The sequence below is a fragment of the Heterocephalus glaber genome, unplaced genomic scaffold (genome assembly GCF_053883595.1).
Source record: "Heterocephalus glaber isolate CG9 unplaced genomic scaffold, H.glaber_assembly_v1.0 deba00000594, whole genome shotgun sequence".
NCBI lineage: Eukaryota > Metazoa > Chordata > Mammalia > Rodentia > Bathyergidae > Heterocephalus > Heterocephalus glaber.
The window spans coordinates 31,579,381-31,594,297 of record NW_028258151.1 but is presented as its reverse complement, the minus strand read 5'-3'; the positions used below and the strand labels follow the sequence as shown (position 1 = coordinate 31,594,297).

At 43.4% G+C, this 14,917-nt stretch overlaps 1 protein-coding gene across 6 annotated transcripts in view; it reads right to left on the bottom strand.

Moving 5' to 3' along the window:
• Alkbh3 (alkB homolog 3, alpha-ketoglutarate dependent dioxygenase) overlaps positions 1-14,917 on the bottom strand; it is a 51,026-nt gene that overhangs the window by 24,479 nt on the left and 11,630 nt on the right. For all 6 annotated transcript variants that reach the window (XM_021264325.2, XM_004851998.3, XM_004851997.3 and 3 more), the window contains exon 8: positions 12,252-12,461. In XM_021264325.2, the coding sequence (XP_021119984.1) occupies positions 12,252-12,461 (210 nt within the window). The remainder of the gene's footprint in view (positions 1-12,251; positions 12,462-14,917) is intronic.

Genomic DNA, 14,917 nt, shown 5'->3' with positions numbered 1-14,917 from the left:
GGGGGTGGATCTTCCAATGCTGAACCAACACTGCTATCCCTATAACAAAACCACTTTCTACATCCTGCCAGATCTGACTTCTAATAGTTTGTTTTGTTAAACAAATTTCTATCTATGTTCATACTTTTTCTTCTATTATCTTTATCCAGTTTTAGGATTAGCACAATGTTGAGTTCCTACAATGAGGGGAGAAGTGTTCTTTCTTTTTTCTGCTTTAATTGTTTGATATATAATTTATCAGTTAAAATGTTTATGAGCCTGCTGTTGTCATATAGGTAGGTTTTCAAGCTAGGAATATACTTTAACAGGTGCTATTCAAATTTTATATTTCCTCCAGAGTTAGTTTCATTAATTTGTCTTCCAAGGTACTTCTTAGAAGTTGTCAAATTTATTTCAAAACAGATTTTTGAAATATGCTTTCTATATCCTTTTAAATTCTGTAAAATCTGTGGTAATGTCTCCTAGATCTCGATATTGTAATTTTAAAAATGTATAATTGATACTGTGTAACAGGAAGAAAAGGTCTAAAGGAGCAGGGGAAGTGGGAGGGGTAGGGGAAAGGAAAAAAGGGAAAAGAAAAATATGAGAAAAGGAAAAAAATGGAAACAAGGTCTTTGCAAATAGGGAAGGGTGGAGGGGGTGAAGGGAGGGCAAGAGAAGGGGAAAAAAATAAGAACCAAGATACATCATGTAAAGGTACAAGACCCCAATGATGAATGTAACTGTATTTTATACCTAAAATGTACCAATAAACTTAATGGAAAAAAAAAAAGATAGACTGATTGATTTTTGCAAATCCTCACTACAAACCCATAAGGGACAGGAGACAGCACTATTCACTCTATCACAAGCAAAGGGAGTGAAGGGAAAATGCTTGTCCAGGGCAAAGGGCTGGCAGCAGGCAGGGATAACTTGCACATGCAGACCTACCTGGCTCTAAAGCCTTTTCCATTCACTGTGCTGTGCTCTCTGTAGTAACCCCACCACCACTGCCAACACTGCCTGTCCTAATGGTATGGCTCCCTGTTATGCTGCACTGAGCACACACACCAGCAAGGGGTAAAAGGGTAGGAGTTCCGTGCAGCATCGTGCAGAGTGGGGACACAGGTGGAGTACCCCTGCTCACTGCTCTCCCGTGTTGCTTATCTTCTGGGTTTTCCAGGGAAGCTGTTAAGTGGGGTTTTTATATTAAATATCCTGAGTTATAAATTTTGGCAACTAATCCCGTTTCTTTAAAAATACTGAGCAGGTCTTCAAAACATTAAAAATAAAAATTTGACCACGCTATTCCCCTGAAAGAGCTGAAGACATCCTATTACAGTGACACAAGCATGCCATGTTGATAGCCACATAACTCATACTAGTTAAACCTTGGAAGCAGCCTGTATGTCCATCAATAGATAAATGGATAAAGAAAATGTATTTATACACAATGGAGTATTACTCTGCCATAAAGAAGGACAAGCTTGAGTCATTTGTAGGAAAATGGATGCATCTTGAGATCATAATGTTGAATGAAATAAATCAGACACAAAAGCTTACACGTAGCATGGTTTTTCTTACATTAGAAACCCAAAGTATAAGTAAAAGAGCCAAATAAAAGACTGGTAATGGAAAACAGGGAGACAGATCTTTTGCAAAAGGGAAGGGGACCAACAGATGCGGGGAGGGGAGAGGGGACAGGGGACGGGAAAGTAAAAAGAATTACAATGTGTTATACACTTGTACCAACTCCCTAGGAGGAATGTAACCACTATGTATACAAACGTGTACTAATAATTTTTAAAATTAAGTTAAAAAATTGAAAATAAATCTACCAGGCAGCACCCACAAGTCTGAAGGCCTACCCAGCTGTGCTGCTGATGGACCCACTACATGCCCACCCTCTTTTGCTGCCAGGTGGCCTGGCAGCTCAAGGCCAGCTGTTACCTGCTGCACTTCCTTGACAGCCAGTGCCACTTCACGCAGTAGTGCCGCAGGACGCAGGCCACTTTACCCTCAAGTTTCACTCGTTCTCTCACCCCAGACCTATCAGAAGAGGCCCTCGACAGCAAAACATGCTTCCACATGATTGATCTCAGTTAACGGTGAGGCATTTGGTTTTCCAGGTCATCGCTGATCCTCAGATGAACTGTTTATCTAAGAAAACCCCCATCGTTTTACTCATAAAAACAACACTCAAATGAGCAGAAAGGACAAAGCCCAGTAAGAGCCTGCTACCTGTGTCTCACTTCCCAAGCTCACAGGAAGCACTCAACACACAAGATCTATTCTTAGCTTTTGTGCCTCCACCAGCCCTCGCAGCTCTGAGGGGATCTGAGTTAGCCAGGAGGTGGAGAGCTCACCTAAGGGGGAGTAAGAGGTGACCAGCAGGAGGAGCGACTGTCTGGGAACAGTGGGAGCCCACAGCGCACTGGGCTCGGATCACTGCAGACTTGACCAGCCGGCCTAGGAGTTCCCATTTCAGCCTTTGTGTAAGTGAGAGCAAATGAAGGCTTTTTGAGTTGGAAAGCAAAGTGACAAAAGCAGGGAGCTGCAGCTTAGCTATATGCTCATCTCTCTCTTTCCCAGAACAATGTGCAATTTCACAGCTTTGTGCATTATCTACATTACTACTTTTAATTCAACACATAGTCGCTTGAGCCATCTTGTACAATGATCTGTGTCTCGGCCACTTCATCTGTACAGTGGCAATAATGACATCAACTTCTGAGATTTCTGAGGGATTTGGTGTAAAGCACGCAGAACAAAGCTAGGCACAAAGTCAGCATTATGCACTTGTTAACTTAATGTTGGCATTTTACTGGTGGTGTTATTCTGATGATCCCAGCTCTGGCCTGAGCCTGTCATCTGAACCTGGCTTTCATAACCAATGGCCTTGTGGAAATTTCAGGCATTTGAAACCTAGCATGTAGATGAAGGAACTTAATAAGGACGAAATCAAATGAAGGAATCCCTTTCCACCTTCATCTGAGTTCGTCACACCTCCATCCACTACTTGCTCAAGCAGAAACGTGGGAGTCATTCTTGATTCTTACCCCACATGTAAATTATAAAATGCAGCCAGTTCTCCTGGTCTATCCTCAATTCCACTCACTTCTCTTCCTCCCACTACAGCTCAGTCCAAGCCTGCAGCTTCCCACTGACACCACTGCTGCTGCCTTCCATGAGTCTCTCCTAGCGATTCTTCACACAGTAACCACAGTAAGCTTTTAGAAATTAAACCGGATCATCTTATAACCCCATTACTTAAAATCTAGTTGTGATTTTTTGGATGACTTCCTAGCAGGGATATTTGTCACATTCACTGCTATATACTCAGAGCTGAGCGTAGGACCTGACACAACAACAGGTATGAAATTAATATTGTCAGGAGGGGAGAAGAAACAGACAGAGAGGCAGGAAAGAACTGTCCTGAAAATACTACCTGGCAAATTTGGACTCTGGACAGATCAGAGGGAGCAAAGTCTGGAATTAAGACCATTAAAGGGAAAGAGGTAATTCCAGTTTTGGAGCACGAGGTTTAAAGAAAAAAAGGCTAGTATGAAGATGACTGCTATGAGATGGATGGGTTCTTTGGACATTCAAGAAAGAATTAAAGAACCAGGCATGGTGCGCACACCTGTAATTCCAGCTACTTGGAGGGGCTGAAGCAGGAAGATCATGAGTTTGAAGCCAGCCTGGGCAGCACACCAAGGCTCTGTCTAAAAAAAAAAAAAAAAAAAAAAAAATATATATATATATATATATATATATATATATATAAAATTTGTGCACTGATTTTATAGAAACAAGGGAATGAGGAAGAACTGGAAATAACTTATGTTAACTTGACCAAGAGAATAGTGCTATTATAAACAGACTTGGCAGGTGGAATTGTGGTTTTTTTCTGAGAACAATAATGAATCCAATTTTATAATTTCAGTTTGGAAGTTACATGTGCTGTTATTAAGTGCTGTTATTATGTGCTGTTATTAAATCCCTCCTGAACATGTAGAAAGTGCTGACTGGAAACTGAGATAAAAAACCTGGAGTTGAGAGATTCAGAAGTCACCCCATCAAAAGAAGAATAGTTACAGCTACAAAAACTAGTGAGATCCTGTTTATCTGCTTAGATTCACACCCAGGGAGACAGACATTGGTGAGCAATATTACAAGAAATGGAAGAGATGGTGACTGAGGCCAGAACGTTGATTTTAGGTCAGTGGCAGCGTGTAATTTCAGCAGAGTGTAAAGAAAGAGCTAGCAAGCAGGTGTTTCAAGAGAGAGTTAAAACAGTGAGGACAGGGAGACTGTGGTGTAGACAACTTATTTCAGAATTTTTTTTTTTTTGGTGATGCTGGAGATTGAACTTCAGGCCTCGCATATGCTAAGCGCATACTCTACCACTGAGCTCCAGCTCCAGCCCCAAATCTGTGTTTCAAAAGCAAGAACAAAATCAAGATTCACAGAATGTCTACAGAGTCAAATGTGTCTTCTCAACACAGTAACAGACACAATGGCAATTTCCTTAGCTTTCTGGTCCAAGGATCAGGTAAATGGTGAAGTTATTCAACAAATAGTAAAGGCTTTTTTGCAGATTGAAATGATTCCTGAAAACTTGATGCAGCTGTTTACCTCCTGAGAGCTAAATGCTTCTTTACCTGCCCTATCTCCTAATTTACAGCTGTGCCAATACCTCTTTTGTCAACATAAAGCGTTTCTTTTCAGCCTGTTCCCCCACATTGTGGTGTAGGTTCGCCCTTGAAAGCCTAGTTGGATTCAAGACTGCTTCACGATTCACCTAAGCTTGCACCTACATGCAGGCTCCGAAGTTGTTCCTGTAGTACTGACTCAAGAACACTGCTGAACTTTTTTGTTCATAGTGGTAATATATTTGTAAAAGCTGACATAATAAAACATATTAGTTATGGAAATTATGGAGCAAATAAAGCCAGGATCCCACAGAGTCATCTGTGCAGAGTTATTCTGCCGACTCAACCCGCATCTAAATGACCACATCCTTGGCATTGACTTGAAATCCATTACTTGGAAAACAGAAGCAGTTGTTTCTGAAATAAGATCTTTAAAGTAAGAGGTTAGCTGGAAAAGCACAGCTTTGAAACCACTGCAGTTATTGGTTCAAAACAATTTTTAATTCACAGATCTCTGGGTTTATACCAAACTCTGTCCTGATTTCTGGCATTCCTTGGGCTTGGAAGGTTCTGGTGAGGTAAACAAGAAAAGGAAGCGAAAAAGACTGATAGGGACAATCAATCAACCTCTACCTGAGACACCCTTGGATTTTGTTTTGTTTTTTTGTAGTTCTGGGAGTGAAACCCAGGGCCTTTGCACTGAGCTACATCCCTATCCCTTCTCGACTTTTTATTTTTGAGATGGAGTCTTGCTAAGTCACTAAGTTGTCCAAGCTTGAAGCTGCAATGTTCCTGCCTCAGCCTCCCAGAATCCTAGGATCACAGGCATGCACCACCACACTGGGCTACAGCCTGAGATCTTAACAGCTCTGTAACAGAGCTCACCAGAACCTACTGACAGAAGAGCTTCGAGACCTGGGCAGCTCTCTCCCGAGCATTGAAAGTAGAACACTGCAGCCCAAACTAGCAGGGATGCTCCTGCCTTTCCTCTCAACTGGACACATGGAAAGGTAAATTATATTTAAAGGGAAACACCCGCAGAGGGTGTTCACTGTTCAGTTATTATCGATATGGATGGGGTGAGAAGTTACTGAATTTAAGCGAAAACAAACTTGGCTCTACACTCACAGAAGCCATTCTGGCTGTTCCAATCGTGTATTTCAAATCAGAAGAGTTACCGTGATAAGGACTACATTCTTGGTAACAGATTATCTCCGAGAAATGAGCTGAAATGAAGTGCTATCTTCAAAGAGCTTCGACCAAGATCGAAATACCAGAAACAAAGGTCCTGCATCCTCCAAGAGCTGCTGAAAACAAATTCCACTGTGCCTGACATCCAGCTGAGCTCAGTCACAGCAGAGGTGCAAGCTCTACCAGTTGTCATCACGCAAGGACGCTCCCTCTCGACGGCTCCTGGACGTGATCTGACTGCACCCGGACCCTGAGCTCTCCCTGCAGTAGCTCCCTGTGTCCTCTGGATTCCCATTCACAAAGGAGCAAGCTCGCCTAGCCCTTTAACCTTCTGAGTTCTGAAGGCTCCTTCCTTCTTGTCCTAAGTAAGCCCAGGCGGTCCCCAGAAGACTGCACATTCCCAAAAGCTGTCCCACACGAAGGCGATCACACCTCTCCATCCAGCGGATGGCAGAGCCAGGGAAGGTGGATTCTCCTTATTCCTCCTCAACGCTGGCAGACTGTTATTCCTATGCCTCCTTAGAAATCCCTGCTCCTCTGAGCTCAAGCCATGCAACTGTCCCGCTGCTCTCTCTCTCCCTTGCTCTAAGGTATAAAGGGTCTAACACTCTCCTAACAGGTCTCCTTGCTTCTGCTCTTGCCCCTTTCTAGTCCAGGCTCTGTGCAGTAGCAAAGTGATCTTCTGAAACTGCCGATCCGTCCGTGATCTGCCTCTGGCCAAGGCTCCTGAGTCTCTGCCTGACTGGCCCCACGCACTTCCCCAATCTTGGCGCCTGGTCTGCTCCTCACATGGCTCAGGAGCTCCAGGGTGGGGGCTCCTCCCCTTCCACAAACACAGTGAGCTCTTTTCTCTCAGCTGGGCAGCCACCTTTCCAGAGAATATGACTTGAGGAAATCACTAGGAATAGTTCTTAGAGAATAGCAAAAGAGGGAAAAAACCTCTACCACTGCTGTAAGTTTGAAAAGAGTCACGTTTGCAGGCAGACCCCATACCTCATCGTGGCACACACGGAAACACAATGAGTCACTTAGGAAAAGTTTGTTCTCCCTATATCAAAACTGTCACTGGCCATACAGACTTGGGGGGAGGTTCTCGGCAGAAATTAATTATTCCCAGAGAATGTGAACCCTGATACCAGGCCCCAAGGAAGCGAAAGATAATTCAAGAATCTCTGAAGATTATTCAAGACCTAGCAGGACCACATACCCTTACCCAATAAGCACACACACCCTTTTACTCCCTCACACCCTCCAAACCATCACACAGCCCTGGAGACGGGAGCTCCAACCCCAGTCACTACTTCTGATCCCTAGGCTGCCTCAGCCTCCCCGAGACTCCTCCACTCTTCCCTCTCAGCTAAGGGAAACCTAGACTCCAGTTTTACTGCTCTTTATTTCCTTTTTCAATTTCTGATAAGTCGCCATGACATCCACCATTTATAAGTTAAAAACTCACTGACTGCTCTGCGCAGGAAAACTTTCATGTCAAAGCTTTTTGATTACTCCCATGAACTGACTACCAATTATTTCCATTTACAAAAAAAAAAAAGGAATAAGTATAAAAGGGGTAGATAAGTGCTTTCTACCAAGCTTGGGGGCAAAAACAGGAAACAAAACTGGACTTTCTTAATTTCAGTAGAGAATGTTTTAAAAGAACCATAGTTATCAACAATTTCTTTCAGATATTTCTTGTAACCTCTCAGAACAGATGTGGTAATCAGATGTATTACTGCACAGGACGGATGACCAGAATCGCAGCAGCAGGGCTCTGGCACTAGTCTACGAAATGCTGCGCAGTTCAAGCTTAGCTAGCTGTCAAAGTTAAGCCATTCAGTACCATGGTGTTTGGGATCTCAAATTCCTCATTTCTTCTAAAGTCCTTGAAAAAAATATGAATATTTACGACCAGGCTGACTTTTGATACTCTACTCTTCCCGGCAGTGGATTTAAAAATAAATAAATAAATTATGGAAGGAGGCACAGGACCATTCATTGAGTGCTCTCAGAGTCACCACCCCTGGCCTGCTTTCACAACCATCTCCTCCTCGTGAGATGAATAGTCTCATCCTAACTCGGGAGAGGACTGGTAGAGAAAGACCCAACTTGCCTCAGCTAATTCACCTGGAGGGGGAAAGAAGCCCCTAACACTTGCACGATTCAGCTGATAAAGAAAACTCATTCAGGGTAATTTGGCAGAAAAACAAGGCTTTTGGCATCTAAACCTCCCAGTGCATCACAAACTTCCTGCTATTATCTAATAACTGCCCCCACTCAGCCATCACTGTTTCCATGGTAACCGACAGAGAACTAGCAGCCTGCCAAATGGCTTTTGTAGTTCCTTTTCCAGTTTGTTCTTCAGTAGAGAATTAAAGCTAGCTGGGCCAGGCTAATCTTTGCAAATAGGGACACGATGTGGTTTAAAAAGTACAACCAGGTTTGGGACAAGAAGTGCAGAAATGCTTTCCTGACCTACCCCAACAGCATAACATAAAAGGTCTACTGAGGTATGTTCAGCAAGCTTTGCCTTCATCTTTAGACAGGAGAGCCTGGCACTGGCCAGGATACAGGTACGATGTTTTTCACTCAACCTCTGATATGAACTACACAAGAGAGAGATGGGCTGAATGGAAGGAGAGCAAGATCAAACAGGTCACCTATGCCCCAGGTACAGCACCTTCGTATCATTCAAGGAGATGGCAGCTTACTCTAAAATCAAAATGAATGAGCCAGAGTGGACTGACTTGGACTAGAGAACAGTGAAAGAAGAACTGGCACCTTGAAGGAGTGTAATGTTTAATCCCAGGGTGAGATATGCAGGAAGCCGACTGCCAACGCAATGAATCAGAGGAGCACTGGTGCTTAGGAAACAAACATCTCCTGCTTGCCAGTGCGGGGAGGATCTGTGAGGAATACGACGTGAGGAACTGGGGCAGCTCTCAGAAGATCACTGGCTACAGAGATCTGCTCGAGGTGCCAGACTGCGAAACAAACAGCTGCTGCAGGGATGGAGGACTTTGAATTTTAAAAAAATTAAGACTATTTCTCTTTGCAAGTAGCCAAAAACAAATGCTTTTGTCTCATAATTTCATATTTGCATGAAGGGCAGGAAATCTCATGACTTCAGGCTGCATCAGCTGAGAAACTGTGACCCCAGGCATGTGTTAGTATCTTCTCTGATAGACCAAAGCTAAGAGGATTTCCCAGGGTTCCTCCCACAACCTTTAACACACTCACATGTCCTGCTGACAGACATGAAAACCACTATCTATAGTGGTAGTCTGAGATACAGTTCTAACAGTTATAGACGCCTACAAATCCCACACAGAAGATTAACCTAGTCTATGCTTTTTAATTTATACTTTTACTTTGGGTTGTATGAATCACGAGTCACGTTCTCAGAGTGTTGACAAAGTTGTGCAATAATTATTTCCCTTCATCCGTTGGAAGAAAGGGCTGTTTACAATAAGATAAAGATGTCTACCTAAGAAATATCTCCATAGCTGTCAACGAACGGCTTCTGCACTGCTAGTTCAGTTACATTTGCGGGACCTCAGATCTTTGGGATCTGGCAATGAAACCTGAAGGAGTCTTTTCAGAAGTTTAAACTTGCGTCCTGTTTACCCAAGAACGGAACTTCTCAGCTGTATTCATTAATGTGTGATTACTATTTCAGTGTGTTGACATGCAATTTCCCCATCTTCAACAAAAGACAGAATTGAGAAGATACACAAAAATTGCACCAAATTCAATCAGGGTTAAGAGGAGCCTAGAAGCCAAAACTCTAGACTAGAGCCAACGGCCTGTGGTATTGACATGTTTATATTTCTTCCCAAGCCCATTTCCTCAGCCATCTTTAGGACCTCATATGTCCCTGCTAATTAGATCAACATTTTCATCAAATCAGCTTCCATAGCTACAGTGCAGACTCCCCGCTGCTGGCAGGCTAGCAGGAGACTCCGAGGTTGCTTCCACTAGGTCCATCAAAACAGCCTCCAAGAAGCCTGAACACAGATTTTGTTCCAAACAGCTGTCCACAGAAAGAATGCCAGAGATTTAGCTCAGTGGTTTCCACCCCCTGCCTTACAAGCACAAGGACCTGAGTTCGATCCCCAGCTCCCCCCAAAAAGAATGTTATACATAAAAACAAAACGAAACAAAAACCAGAGCGCTGCATGTTCTGTGTCCACGCATTAACCTCTAACATAACTGAAATACAGGACCAAGAACTAGGTTGTTTTTGTTTTGTTTTGTTTTTGAGATACTAGGGATTGAACCCAAACCCTTTGCACTGAGCTACAGCCAAAGTCTTTTTTTAGTTTTTCTTTTGAGACAGCGGCTCACTAAGTTGCCCAGGCTGGGCTCAAATGTGATCTTCCTGCCTCAGCCCCTCCTAGTATTCGGGTGACAGGTGTGCAACACAAGAATTAGGTTTTTCTATGAGCAAATGAAGAGCTTCTGCTTTCTGCAGGGGAGAGGAATAGGGTATTTCTGGGCAGCACAACACTGTTTATGTTTAGTAGTTGGAAATTGCTTGTACAGTAAAACTAACTTCCCAGAAAGCACACTTTGGGAATTTTAATCTCCAATCTATAAATAGGGTCCCTCATTTTTTTCAGAAGGGGTGGTGGTGGTGGATATATGTATACAAAGAAACTGGAAGTCAAGACTTAAATACATAGCAACAAACAAAACAGCTGTGAGGAACTAAAGAGCAGGACTGAACCAAAGACAACATACTCGATAGGTGTGTGCCACTCAGAATGCTAGAAAGGGAACTCGGGAAGAAGCCGCGGCACCAGCTCGTGTAGACGGGTCCAGGAGAAAGGGGGTTTCGGCTTGCTCATGCACTGCTGCAGCCCCAGCTCCAGAACCATGCCTAGTGGCAAGCAGATGTTCCATATGCTAGCTGGAGCAGGAGGTCTGCATGTAAATAAGGAGACACATGATATCTCTCTGCAATTCATAAAGCAGGAGTCTCTACTAAGGGTGAGACGAATTCTACACGTGTGTGAACTTGAGATTTAATGAATGGGTGCCCATGTACAAGAGCACCAGACTTCAAAATAATAGAGCAAAGGTTGGGTGGTCTGACTCCCAAGTTGTGCTTCTCGGCACGTGAGCAGGCTTCCCGCCAACGGCCCGGGGAAAGCTACAGTTCTCAGAGAACACGAGCAAGTTAACTTAATAAGACCCCGGGAACTCACAGTTCCCTAATAACAATGACCCAACTTTCATCTAAACAAAGGCAAAGGAAACCTAATCAGTGGAAATGATGCCAACAAACAGTGCTTAATGGCATATATGCAAAATAACTCAATATGCTTCAAATACCATGCCTGGAAAACCAAATGTGCCTCAGGGAGGCAGCCTGGGTCCGTTAATTGCATTCTCAGAGCAGTGTATCTGACGAAAAACAGACACAAGCACTGACTAATAACGATGTGGCCCAAATTAGGTCATATCCATAAAATAGCCTGCTGGCCTTCCACACTGATCAAGTCTGCTGTCATGATATAAGCTGACTAATCAGGAGCCTTGGTTGGAAAAAGACACCAACTCTGGAAATAAGATAATCTTTCGGACATTTGTTCTTTTCTTGGGAGTTCCTACTACCCATCTTCCCATTTGAAGCCTTACAGTTTCGATTTAAAACAATTAGGGCTGGGAGGGTACCTCAGTCGTGGTCTGGGCTTATCATGCAGGAAGCTTTGGGCTCGATCCCCAGAACCAAACAGGAAAAAGACAGAGAGAGTAAAAAATTAATAGCCGTAGTACAGCTCACATGTCATGTAAGCTAGGTAAGAGCTGGATGAAAACTGCAATCATTACACAGTATAGTGGCTGCTTTTCTACCCGAGCTTGGACACAGTGTCACCTCTGCTGATCCAGCTGGAGCATCCTCTCTGAAGGGGCCTTGGGTCCATCTGTCTTTCAGAAGGTTAAGAAGGAATGAGGCTGCATGGGATGTCTCCTCATGGAAAGGTGGCCATGCTCCCACAAAGAGCACTTAATACGAAAGCTTCTTGGAGGCCCTTTCCTGAGCCTTGTTCCTCTCCCTCCACAGCCCTGCTAGCTTGCATGACCCTTCTGTAAGCAACAGGCACAGCTGTAGTCACTGGAGTTAACTGGAGTTAACCTGTCTACCCACAGGTATCTCTCCATGGGGGCAGAGCCTGTTGGCCTTTTCCACCAATGGAAATGAGCCTGAGCCTCTGGCTCAGGGCAGGCAATTCCTGTTGGCTAAGTCAATGCATGGACACCTTGGAAGCCAACAGTTCACAATGGGGCAGGCAATGAGGTGAAAAGATTCCTTTGGTAATACACGTATGCCTATCCTCAGGATCTGCAAACAGGAGCTTTCTAGACTCCGCTTCCATCACAGAGTACCAGGAAGCAAGATGACGACAAAGACAAGAGAATACTCACAGGTTGGGGCTTCTTCCTCATCTCAAAAGTGCGTGTGGCGCCGAAGCTGAGTGAAGCAATGACGGGCCACCTCCCCAGCGCAGGCTCGTCGTCACTGTGCCAGTCCACACTGTCCTTCTCGTTCCGGTAGAGATTGCAGAGTAAGGAGTTAAAGGTGTGGCCGGTGTTCTCTTCAATGCGGTGCTTCAGTGTGCGCAGCACAGGATGCCACTGTGGTCCGCAGGCCAAGGAAGAGCAGAGGCAGACACAAGGGACACACAGTGGCAGTCACATGGAAGCAGAAAGAAGGGCAAAACCAGTCAAGGTATATATAAAGGGGGCACGGAATAAGCAAACCACTTGGAAAAAAATGAACAGAAGGCAGAAAGAGTAGTTTAATTTCCTCCCATCATTTCTGTTCTGAAGCCATTAACCACTCTCATTTTATAAAAGTACTAAATCTGGTAGGGCAATGTCAAGAGGACCAAGGCCTGTCTACCTATCTCCTCTTCCTCCTGTAAACATATGGCCCTCACATAGAAGAAAACATGAATGCATCCAGGGCAGGTAAGTTATGAAGGTAGTAAGCAGAGCAGGGAGGCTGACACGTGGCTTCATGTTGTTAGCAGACAGGATTACACCTGAAAGAACTTTCTGCCAGTGCCCCTCCATTCATTCAGTTTCTATTTAAAATTCAAAGGTGAACTGTTTTCATTCTGAGGTGCTGGGATAGAGCCCAGGGCTTCCTACATGCTGGGCAAGTGCCCTACCACTGAGTCCCCAGGCTCTGCAGAATTGCTTTCTTAAAAAGACCTTTAATCCTTCGAAAGGCTAACTTTCTAAAGACAGAAACTGCAGGGGAAAAATATTCTTTTCCAACAAATGAGAATCATGACATGTTCTTAACAGTATAAGGGCTGTAAACTATAGAAGACTTTGATTTCACAGCCCATCTGCTGAGCACCCTGTTCACTGAAGTAGTTTGTGTCTGGAAACACCTGGCCACGTATTCTACAGGAAGCTATGACCTCTGACCTTAAGGTGTACCCGGGACCAGAACTCTTTTGAGTGGTTTACAAACACTTTACGACAGTTGTTTTCAAACTTTATATAACTAAAATTACTGAAGACCTCCAAGAACTTTTGTGTACTGGGGTTACAGCTATAGATTACACCCATATTAAAAATTAAGACCAGTTTTATCCATTCACACCTCTGTACAATTGGTGCAAATTCAACACAGTGAAAATGCCACATAGTACTATGAAAACAGACTGTGGACTCCCCCCATACCTCCCAGGCCCCACAGGTTATAGTACTGAGTATCACTAACTTAGAGAACTCCTCAAATGTCTGTGTTCTGTGTTTGCTAGTGGCAAATGGATGGGCAGCAAAGGAAAGCTTAATATTTTCAAGTATAGCCCACGGCAACTGTCAGGTAAGACTGCCAGGGAAGCATATGTGAGCATCGCTCTCCACCATCAAAGCTGGGCTTCCTTGTGGGTATTAACACTACCTTCCAAGCAGATTTTTAAAATAAACAAGGACAACAAAGCTTAGATCAATAAAACAAAAATGTTATTAAACTAACCTATGTTCAAGAGAACAAATTCCAAAGTGAAACTACAGTAATAATGTCAGCAGGCTGTATTTCCTATTTATTTTATAGCTTTAAATTTATCTTCATGGAGCTTAAGATCAGATGCTAGATTTATACCCTTGACATGAACATAAAGGAGGAAGGTAGCTTTTCTACAATGTGACTGAGAATCTAATTAGCACTTCCCTGACTTGCTCAGGGGCTGAGCACTGTGATAACATCAAGTTTGCATTCTGTTTCTAAGTGGGTATATATTTTTTCTTAGTTATTTTTGGTAGTGAACCAGAGAAAGGAAGAAAAAAAGGGATAATGAACTAGAGGATTAATTTAGACTCTCTAACCAATACTCTATACAGATTTTTCAGAGCTGAATGTCTAAATTAAAACCCAGCGTCATCTCTGTTGAGTGAAGACATTCTATCCTTAAAAGACATTTGAGGAAGAGTATGAGAAAATATGAATCCCCCAGTAAAAGATCCCACAGAGGGTTCAGAGAGTCCTAGGAAGTACCAAGATCTCTTATAGGAGAAAGGTGAAATCAGGCCGGTGGCACTCGCAGCCAGCCAAGGATTTGATCTAGTTTATACACTGAGTTCCTAAAAGATTTCTTTTTAACAAAGACTAAAACATGTTTTAAAAATCTATGATTGAACCTGATTCTGGTCTATAGGATATTAAGCTTAAGGCAATAACTTCTGGGTTTTTTTGTTTTTTGGTACCAGGGATTGAACTCGGAACCTTGCGCTTTCGAAGCAGGCACGGTGTCACTGAGCCAAATCCCCGGCCCTGTTTTTGTTTTTAATCCAGGGTCTTCTCACTGAGCTGCATCCCTAGTCCTTTTTATTTATTCTGAGACAGGGTTTTACTAAATCACTCAGTTGTCCAGGCTGGGCCCAAACTTCTGATCTTCCTGCCTCTGTCTCGAGAGTAGCTAGGATTACAGGTGTGCACCACCATGCCTGGCATAACAATTTTAAAATTAAACAAGTACTCCCAACATACATAAACACACATCAGTGAATCCTTCTTTTAAAAATATCTGAGAAAAGGGCAACTTTTTTCTATTTTGTTGAAGATAGCATATAAA